Here is a 10216-nt window from a genome sequence, read left to right as displayed (position 1 = left end):
CACGAGGTCAAGAGATCGAGACCATCCTGGTCAACATGGTGAAACCCTGTCTCTACTAAAAGTACAAAAAATTAGCTGGGCATGGTGGCGCGTACCTGTAATCCCAGCGACTCAGGAGGCTGAGGCAGGAGAATTGCCTGAACCCAGGAGGCGGAGGTTGCGGTGAGCCGAGATTGCGCCATTGCACTCCAGCCCGGGTTAACAGGGGCAAAACCGCTCACCAAAAAAAAAAAAAACAACTAAGCAGAATGGTAAAATCCTAAAGTCAGCCCAGGCACGGTGGCTCACGTCCATAATCCCAGCACTTTGGGAGGCCGAAGCAGACAGATGAGGTCAAGAGTTTGAGATCAGCCTGGCCAACATGGCAAAACTCTGTTTCTACTAAAAAAAATACAAAAATTAGCCAGGTATGGTGGCACACACCTGTAATCCTAGCTACTTGGGAGGTTGAGGCAGGAGAATTGCCTGAACGTGGGAGGCAGAGGTTGCAGTGAGGCGAGATGGCACCACTGCACTCCAGCCTGGACCACAGAGTGAGACTGTCTCAAAAAAAAAAACCTGGCTGGGTACAGTGGCTCACGCCTGTAATCCCAGCCCTTTGGGAGGCCCAGGCAGGTAGATCATGAGGTCAGGAGATTGAGACCAGCCTGGCCAACTAAAAATACAAAAATTAGCTGAGACTGATGGCTGGTACCTGTAATCCCAGCTACTCAGGAGGCTGAGGCAGGTGAATCACTTGAACCCAAGAGGTGGAGGTTGCAGTGAGCCAAGATTGTGCCACTGCACTCCAGCCTGGTGGCAGAGTGAGACTCTGTCTAAAAAAAAAAAAAACCTAAAGTCAGTAACAGCTTGGCTGAGAAGGGAGGGAGGGCAGGCTCCTGACATCATGGGTGGCCTCTCTGTCACTTCCCAGTCATAATCTTTTCTCCTGGGGTCTGGGTATCTCACTTTCCTGATTTTAGATTCTACTTGACACACCTGGCATTATCAGTCCTGTTAAACAGAAGAGGTAATGGCTGTGGAATCAGAGGGTGGATGGGGGGAGGTACTGAAAGAGGGTGGGGAAATTCCATCATAGGGGCTGGAAAACTCCTTTACCATCCCACATCCCTTGTCAGAAATGCCTAAGTCACAAGGTCCTTCTTGACTGATGTTTGTCTGTTCCTCAGGCACCATCTGGAGCTCTCTTTGTTGGAAGATCCATGGAAGAGCATGGAATCTGCTGATCTTGGTTAGGTTCAGGATGGGAATCTTAAGCCCAGTTTACAGGGGTTATGGCCTTTCATTCCCAGTAGTTTGGGGGGCAAAAGCAAGAGCTCATATCATGGAAGTTTTTGTCAGGGTGGGAGGAAGAAGAGTGACCATTTTCTCATCCTTCTTCCTGCCTTGCCAACTTCCAGTTGTGGTTCTTGTGGATGTCTCAGACAAGTGGACTCGGAACCAGCTCAACCCCCAGTTGCTCAGGTGTTTGACCAAGTTCTCCCAGGTCCCTAGTATCCTGGTCATGAACAAGGTGAGCACTACCCACCTGAGGAGGAGGTCTATTTCCCTCTAAGTCCCCTATCTCTGACTACACACCCTTTACCTGTCCCCCATGTCCAGGTAGATTGTCTGAAGCAGAAGTCAGTTCTCCTGGAGCTCACGGCAGCCCTCACTGAAGGTGTGGTCAATGGCAAAAAGCTCAAGATGAGGCACGCCTTCCACTCACACCCTGGCACCCATTGCCCCAGCCCAGCTGTTAAGGATCCAAACACACAATCTGTGGGAAGCCCTCAGAGGACTGGCTGGCCACACTTCCAGGAGATCTTCATGTTGTCAGCCCTAAGCCAGGAAGATGTGCAAACCCTAAAGGTCAGTTAGTTTTGGCTGTAGCATGGCCCTTGGTTTCTACCATATGAAGACAGCCCCCAGATTTCTTCCTGGAAGCAAAAGTGAGTAGAAAAGTCCTCATTGGGACTAAGATGCCCATCTAGTCCCTCTGTTCCCACAGAAATACCTCCTAGCACGGGCCCAGCCAGGGCCCTGGGAGTATCACAGTGAAGTCCTTACTAACCAGACACCAGAAGAGATCTGTGCCAACATCATCCGAGAGAAGCTTCTAGAGTACCTGCCCCAGGAGGTGCCTTACAATGTGCAGCAGGTACAGAGTGAAGGGTTCTGGGATCTCTCTATCAGGCACACACCTATACCCAGGGGTATGACTGACTAATCACGTTGTCTTCCTGTATAGAAGACGGTAGTGTGGGAGGAAGGACCAAGCGGGGAGCTGGTTATCCAACAGAAGCTTCTGGTGCCCAAAGAATCTTATATGGTAAGTGAGACTAGGCTCAGAGGAGAGATCAAGGCTGTGTTAGACAGGAGTTCTTCCCCTTGCTTGTGAGCCCTGAGAGCAGGACCATGTCCTTCTCTCTTTTTTCCTTTTTCTTTTCTTTTTTTTTTTGAGACAGAGTCTTGCTCTGTCACCTAGGCTGGAGTGCAGTGGTGCGATCACAGCTCATTGCAGCCTTGACTTCCCAGGATCAAGCAATCCTCCCACCTCAGCCCCCTGAGGAGCTTGGGAGCAGCTAATTTTTTTTTTTTTTTTGAGACGGAGTGCTGAGGCTGGAGTGCAATGGCGTGATCTTGGCTCACCACAACCTCCACCTCCCAAGTTCAAATGATTCTCCTACCTTAGCCTCCTCAGTAAGTGGGATTACAGGCATGTGCCACCACACCTGGCTAATTTTGTATTTTTAGTAAAGATGAGGTTTCACCATGTTGGTCGGGCTGGTCTCGAACTCCTGACCTCAGGTGATCTGCCCACCCCGGCCTCCCAAAGTGCTGGGATTACAGGCGTGAGCCATCATGCCCGGCCTCTTTTTTAAATTTTTTTTTTTTGTGACAGGGTCTCACTCTGTCACCCATGCTGGAGTACAGTTGCACGATCTCAGCTCACTGCAACCTCTCTGCCTCCCGGGTTCAATCAGTTCTCTTGCCTCAGCCTCCCAAGTAGCTGAGATTACAGGCACCTGCCACCATGTCCAGCTAATGTTTTGTATTTTTAGTAGAGATGGGGTTTCACCATGTTGGCCAAGCTGGTCTCTAACTTCTGATCTCAAGTGATCTGCCCGCCTCGGCCTCCCAAAGTGCTGGGATTGGCCGGGCACGGTGGCTCACACCTGTAATCCCAGCACTTTGGGAGGCCGAGCTGGGTGGATCACGAGGTCAAGAGATCGAGACCATCCTGGCCAGCATGGTGAAACCCCGTCTCTAAAAGAAAAAAAAAAAGTGCTGGGACTACAGGCATGAGCCACCGTGCCCAGCCACCCTCTCTTTTTTTTTAAAGAGGGTTCACACTGTTACCCAGGCTGCACTCAAACTCCTGGGCTCAAAGGATCCTCCCACCTCAGCCTCCTGAGTGGCTGGGTCTACAGGCATGTGCCATCATTCCTGGCTTCCTTCTCTTTCACATACCCTCAGAGGCTCCTGATTGGTCCGAAGGGCCACATGATCTCCCAGATTGCACAGGAGGCAAGCCGCGACCTCATGAACATCTTCCTCTGTGATGTTGACATCCACCTCTCTGTGAAGCTCCTCAACTGACCACCTTCTACTGACCCTCCCAGGGCATCCCAGCTCAAGCTGCTGGCAGGAACTGACCAGATCGGTCCTTGGCAGGGAACCCTCCAGGAACTAGTGAGGGACATGAACACTGACTGGCTGCCAGCTGGAGTGGCCCTACTGAGTCTGCACAGTCCCTGCCCAGCTCTATTTCCCGTTGGAAGAAGGAACCTGCCTTAGCTCAGTTCCCAGGTGGTTCCTCTGCCTGGGGCCACAGCTACAGAAGATGGCCTATTGGTGGGAGCAGTGTCACCTTGCCTCCAGCTGGCTTTGGGCCCAGAGTTTCTCCCTGAGCCCTTCTTGTGAGCAGGGAGATCTTTCTCCACCCCTGCTTCTTTCACCTTAAACTTGGGTATGGACTTGAGTCTCCTGAGTGAGGTAGCGCCTCCCATCTGCTCCCCAATTCTTGATCTCTCCCACCCCATCCCTCTCCCCACATCTTGGATACTAATAAAGTTAAAAGACAAGCATTCTGGTTCTCATCTTTATTCCTTTTATTTTATTTCTTTATTTTTATTTTTTAATATTAGAGACTGAGTCTCACTATGTTTCCTAGGCTAGTCTCAAACTCCTGGGCTCCAGAAATCCTCCTGCCTTGGCCTCTGAAAGTGGTGGGATTACAGGCGTGAGCCATCGTGCCTGGACTTATCTTTATTTCTTTACAACAGGAAAGAGAAAATGTATGTATTCCCTCCACCCACCCCCCATTCCACGCCCCCACCCCTGCCTTGTTTTAGCTGGAGTCTCCCAGTAGTCCGCTCCAGGGTCCTGAGTTCTCTTCTTGCACGTTTTCTGGGTACAGCAAGAGAACCGTTACCATTACTAAACTCAGTAATGGTAACGGTTTCCTTGCCATTCCCAAGTGCCCTGGCAGTCGGCAGGCTGTGATAGGCTTAGCAGAGAGCTTCCTGGGCTTGCAGCATCTCTCCTGCCCTCCTTGTCAGGCCCCAGAGCTGGGGGTGCCCAGACTAGTACATCATCTATACTGTAGTGTCTTATCGCAAACTTACAGTATATGATGATATCCCAGCCAGGGCCCCATTGAGGGCACAGGAAGCATGGCTTGGAAAACTCTGTGGGCTTGGGGCAGGACAGGACAGGTCAGGGCTGAACACACACAGCTCCACAGTCCCTGCTCTACAGCTCCCTTCCCAGGCCAGTGTCTCCTTGATTCTGTGATCAGGCACAGCCCAGGTGGGTTATGGGAAGGGGACTGGAGCTAGGGTCTGTTGAGATCTCTTGGGGACCCAGGGCCAGTGTTATACCAGCCAGAGATGGCATAATGATGCAGAAGGTTCCCTCTGTTCAGACCAACAAGCAGATAGGCAGATAGACCCAGAGAAGGTGCACTTACCTGGAGCTGGAGCTGGAGCTGGAGCTGCAGGCTGAGGAGGCCTTTGGATGCAGGGAGGATCTGTCCCTCCTCTTCCTCAAGCTGCTTGCCTTTTAACATACCAGTCCCTCCCCTGGGTGGGGCACTTTTCCTGGCCCTGCCTCTTAACCCTTGCCCTACTAGAATCCATGAAAGAAGGGTCACTGGCCTCTCTCCCTAGTAGGCCTTTTTTCACATACTCTCTCATGGACCACATTAAGCCTGAGGTTCACCCTTCACTCCCATCCCCAAGAAGCTGATTATCTCGGCTGGGCTGGGAAGGGAAGGAGAAAGAACAGCCTCATCCCATTCATCAGGGCTTAAATGCTGGCCAGATCCCTAGTGGAAAGTTTTTAGTTTTCGCTTTTTTTGTTTTTGTTTTGCAGTGATGGTGGGCAATGTTAGTTGAATCTCTCTATATAGGGCAGGAAGGGTCCTGGCAGCTGGATCTGTCTGGCGGGTGAGCTCACAGTACCCCTCAGCCTAAATTTCTGTTCCCAGGCCCTGTCCCTATGTTTATCATGAGCCCAAGGAGGCCAGACCTAGAGAGGCAGAGAGACTCCTTGCCTACCACTGCCCTGGCAAGGTTCTCTGGGTCAGGGGTGCTCTACTAGGAGATTTGAGAGTAGCTGAATCCCCAGCTCTTGTGGGCCTGTTCTTCAACGCTCAAGGCACTTCCAGTGAGAGCCTAGCACTGTTTGATTCTTTGCCTCTGGGGTAGGGGAGAGGCTCTTCAAAGCAGGGCCTCCGCTGTTTAGAATCCCCATTCCGGGGGACAGTCCCTTCCCTCTTCCCTACCCCAGACAGTCTGGTCTGTGTGCTAGGAGGCAGTTATACCAACCTGTTCTGGGTCCTATGGAGGTGTTCTATTTCCTGTGGCCACAGCATGTTGGCACATGTTCTACCTTCTGCTTTGCATGGTCTTCCCTCCTTTCTTGTCTAGTTAGCTCCTGACCCCTCTTCACATCTCTTTTTTTTTCCCCTCCTTTCTTTGAGACAAATTTCACTCTGTCACCCAGGCTAGAGTGCAGTGATCACGGCTCACTGCAGCCTGGACCTCCTGGGCTCAGGTGACCCTCTCACCTCAAACCTCCAAAATAGCTGGGACTACAGGCATGTGCCACCATACCTGGCTAATTTTTGTATTTTTAGTGGAGATGGGGTTTCGCCATGTTGCCTAGGCTGCTCTTAAACTCCTGGGCTCAGGAGATCCGCCTGCGTCAGCCTCCCAGAGTGCTGGGATTACAGGCGTGAGCCACCAGGCCAGCCTCCCTCTTCATGTCTCTAAGTGTTACTTCTGCAGGGAAGTCTTCCCAGACTATTTAAGTCCCCCTGATAGGGGCTTATTTATTTGTGTGATATTCACATTAGGTAAATAACCATGGGGGTCCTGTTTATTGACTGATGTACTTCTATCACATAATCAGCAACTAAATAAATGTTCCAGCCTACATCAAGCTTAGCCTAATGTAATGTGGCGGAGGAGAGAGACCTTGGCCTGAGGAGGCAGACGGCAAAGCTGTGGCTCTCTCCGGCAAGCCATTTTCTCTCTGGGACCCTCCCTATTCTTTTTTTTTTTTTAAGATGGAGTTTCGCTCTTGTTACCCAGGCTGGAGCGCAATGGCGCGATCTCGGCTCACCGCAACCTCCGCCTCCTGGGTTCAGGCAATTCTCCTGCCTCAGCCTCCTGAATAGCTGGGATTACAGGCATGCGCCACCATGCCCAGCTAATTTTTTGTAGTTTTAGTAGAGACGGGGTTTCACCATGTTGACCAGGATGGTCTCGATCTCTTGACCTCGTGATCCACCCACCTCGGCCTCCCAAAGTGCTGGGATTACAGGCTTGAGCCACCGCGCCCGGCCCCCTCCCTATTCTTATTGGTAAATAGGAATAACAGCAGTCCTCTGTTCACAGAGTTGCCAGATCTAGGGGATCAGCTGCTGGTAAGGACTTACACTGCACTGGTGCCGGTCATCAGAAGGGGTTCAAACAAGTTAATTCCCACCTCACCCCATTCCCACAGGGACCCCCACAAGGTCTGTCCTTGAACATCTGAAAGCCCATGGAATATTCTTTTTTTTTTTTTTTTTTTTGGAATATTCTTGAAAGCAGCCTAGGACCACTGCGAAAACCAGGTCTAGAGGTGACAGGTCCTAAGTGACAGTCTCAGCTCTGCTGCATCCAGCTCTGTGACTTTGGACCAAATGCTCCCAACCTCCGTTTCCTCAAAATGAAAATGGCAGCTATCAATACCTACCTTACTGGGGACAAATTGTGCTTCTCTGAGCTTTGGTGTTTATACACACCTTGCCAAGTTGTAAGAGTCAAGTCAGAAATACGAGTGAGAGGCCAGGCACAGTGGCTCATGACCATAATCCCAGCACTTTGGGAGGCTGAGGCGGGCAGATCACTTGAGCCCAGGAGTTCAAGACCAGCCTGGATAACATAGTAAGACCCTGTCTTTCCTAAAAGTACAAAAAAAAAAAAAAAAATTGGCCAGGTGTGTTGGCATGTGCCTGTAGTCCCAGCTACTTGGTGGGCTGTGGTGAGAGGATCCCTTTAGCCTGGGAGGTTGAGGCTGTGATGAGCCGTATTTTCACCACTGCACTTCAGCCTGGGTGACAGAGTGAGACTCCTCTGTCTCTCTCTCTCTCTCTCTCTCTCTCTCTCTCTCTCACACACACACACACACACACACACACACACACACACACACACGAGTGAGAAAGCTTCGGAAACCCAGCTGTCCTAACCAGGTGAGGCATTGTCATTATGTCTGCTCCTGCTTCCCCTGACCCCCTTTTCTGTCCTGTGTCCCTCCTGCCAGGCCACCTCCACTCAGAGACCCCACAGACAGCTCAAGCTCCTTCAGCAGAATGAGGGCTTCATGCACTAGGGCACACTTCATGCCACTTACTCCCTAGGCTTCTGCCTAGTCCCTGGGGGCCAAGTCCAAAGTGAGCATGGGCAGGACCTAGGGGTCCTATAGGGAGAGGACAGAGATTATCTCAGCCAGCCAGAGGTCCTGTGGCTGTGGTCCCTGGCCAGGGGTGGGGATTTCTGTGAGCAGGGTGTGGGTTGCAGGAGAGTCTGGCCTGGGTGGGTTAGTCGAAGGACCCCGATAAGCAGACACTGGGCTATCAGGGTGGGGGCCCACCAGCCTTCTGCTTATCAGGAGCCAGCGGGGGCCAAAGCAGGGCTGAGGACACTTCACTTCCCGCCCAGGGCTGTCTTCCTGGATAGTTGTTCTTCCATTCCTCTGCCTACCCAGCAGCCCACAGGGAGTTGGCATGTGAATCCCTCTCCCTCTCTGCAAGTCACATGGAAACTCTCTGGCCAGTACAGGGGTTGGAGGACACTAGCTGGGGCCTTGGGCCTGATTTTCAATTCTGACAGTTTTTGCTTCAAACCAGGAGCTCCATGGCTCTCCTGAGGCCAGTGTAGGCCAGTCTGGGGCCTTTGTCCTTCTAACTTCAATCCCTGCCATTGCAGCTTTAAGCTGTTGACTGTTGCTTTAGATCTTTTTTGGAAGAACTCCTAATATGTGTGGTGATTGATGAAGTTAAGAATGGTCAGATCAGGCTGGGCGCGGTGGCTCAAGCCTGTAATCCCAGCACTTTGGGAGGCCGAGACGGGTGGATCACGAGGTCAAGAGATCGAGACCATCCTGGTCAACATGGTGAAACCCCGTCTCTACTAAAAATACAAAACATTAGCTGGGCATGGTGGTGCGTGCCTGTAATCCCAGCTACCCAGGAGGCTGAGGCAGGAGAATTGCCTGAACCCAGGAGGCGGAGGTTGTGGTGGGCCGAGATCACGCCATTGCACTCCAGCCTGGGTAACATGAGTGAAACTCCATCTCAAAAAAAAAAAAAAAAAGAATGGTCAGATCTGCACAGATCCTTCAAAATCATGGAGTTCAAGTCTCCCATCTATATCGGAGAGAAATTGAAGCCAGAGAGGAGGAGAGAATTGTCCAAAGCTTGCAGGTTCCCTTTACCTCTCAGCATCGGGGAACAATGCATGACAGAAAGAGGAACAGGAAGGCAGCTGCAGACACTCACAGACTGACACATAATGTGCAAAACACACACATACAAATGCACATATATACACTGCCCACATGTACACAGACACACAACACATAGAGATATACATCAAAAAAATAAATTCAGACTGGGCATGATGGCTCATGCCTATAATCCTAGTACTTCAGGAGGCTGAGGCAGGAGGGTTGCTTGAGCCCAGGAGTTCAGACTGGCCTCGGCAACATAGCTAGACCTCGTGTCTCCAAAAACATTTAAAAATTAGCTGGCTGTGGTGACACATGCCTGTAATCCCAGCTACTTGGGAGGCTGAGGTGGGAGAATTGCTTGAGCCCGGGAGGACGGAGACATCAGTGAACTATGATTGCAAAGCACTGAACTACAACGTGGGCGACTGAGTGAGACCCACTGAGTGAGACCCTGTTTCTTTTTTTTTTTTTGAGATGGAGTCTTGCTCTGTCACCCAGGCTGGAGTGCAGTGGCGCGATCTCGGCTCACTGCAACCTCCACCTTCCAGGGTTAAGCAAGTCTTCTGCTTCAGCCTCCTGAGTAGCTGGGACTACAGGTGTGCACCACCACCTCTAGTTAATTTTTGTATTTTTAGTACAGGGTTTCACCATGCTGACCAGGATGGTTTCCATCTCTTGACCTCCCAAAGTGCTAGGATTATAGGCGTGAGCCACTGTGCCCAGCCTGAGACCCTGTTTCTAAAAAATAAATAATAAATTCAGCTAGTAGAATTACTCTTATTTTCCTCGTGGCTGCTTTACTATGTTTCATGACATCAGCAGTTTTATTTCTTTATTATAAAAGAAGGCCAAATAATATGGTTATTCAATGCTTTTCTCATTCAATGTCTCGTAGCACAGACAGTAGCCAAACTCATTCTGGAACAAAGGACTTTGAGAAATTCTGAGAGGCCAGAAAACTGGTTTTTTGTTTTGTTTTGTTTTGTTTGTTTTTTGAGATGGGAGTCTCATTCTGTCGCCTGGCTAGAGTACAGTGGTATGATGTTTGTTCGCTGCAACCTCTACCTCCAGGGTTCAAGCAATTCTCCTGCCTCAGCCTCCAAGTAGCTGGGACTTCAGACGCGCACCACCACACCTGGCTAATTTTTGTACTTTTCTTTGAGATGAAGTTTTGCTGTTGTTGCCCAGGCTGGAGTGCAATGGCGCGATCTTGGCTCACCTTCCCAAG

At 50.8% G+C, this 10216-nt stretch overlaps 1 protein-coding gene across 1 annotated transcript; it reads left to right on the top strand.

Moving 5' to 3' along the window:
* The first annotated feature begins 826 nt into the window (after positions 1 to 826).
* On the top strand, positions 827 to 4078 carry LOC116546207 (GTPase Era, mitochondrial). The gene is made up of 7 exons (XM_032272516.1): positions 827 to 1009; positions 1170 to 1231; positions 1401 to 1513; positions 1603 to 1851; positions 1991 to 2140; positions 2231 to 2311; positions 3460 to 4078. Exons 2-7 carry the CDS (start codon positions 1213 to 1215, stop codon positions 3580 to 3582), a joined length of 735 nt encoding a protein of 244 aa, XP_032128407.1. The 5' UTR covers positions 827 to 1009; positions 1170 to 1212; the 3' UTR covers positions 3583 to 4078.
* Positions 4079 to 10216: the final 6138 nt, after the last annotated feature.

This window comes from Sapajus apella, unplaced genomic scaffold, assembly GCF_009761245.1.
Source record: "Sapajus apella isolate SASKATOON/1434 unplaced genomic scaffold, GSC_monkey_1.0 scaffold673, whole genome shotgun sequence".
NCBI lineage: Eukaryota > Metazoa > Chordata > Mammalia > Primates > Cebidae > Sapajus > Sapajus apella.
The sequence above is the reverse complement of the archived record's forward strand: the minus strand, read 5'-3'. Positions and strand labels throughout refer to the sequence as shown.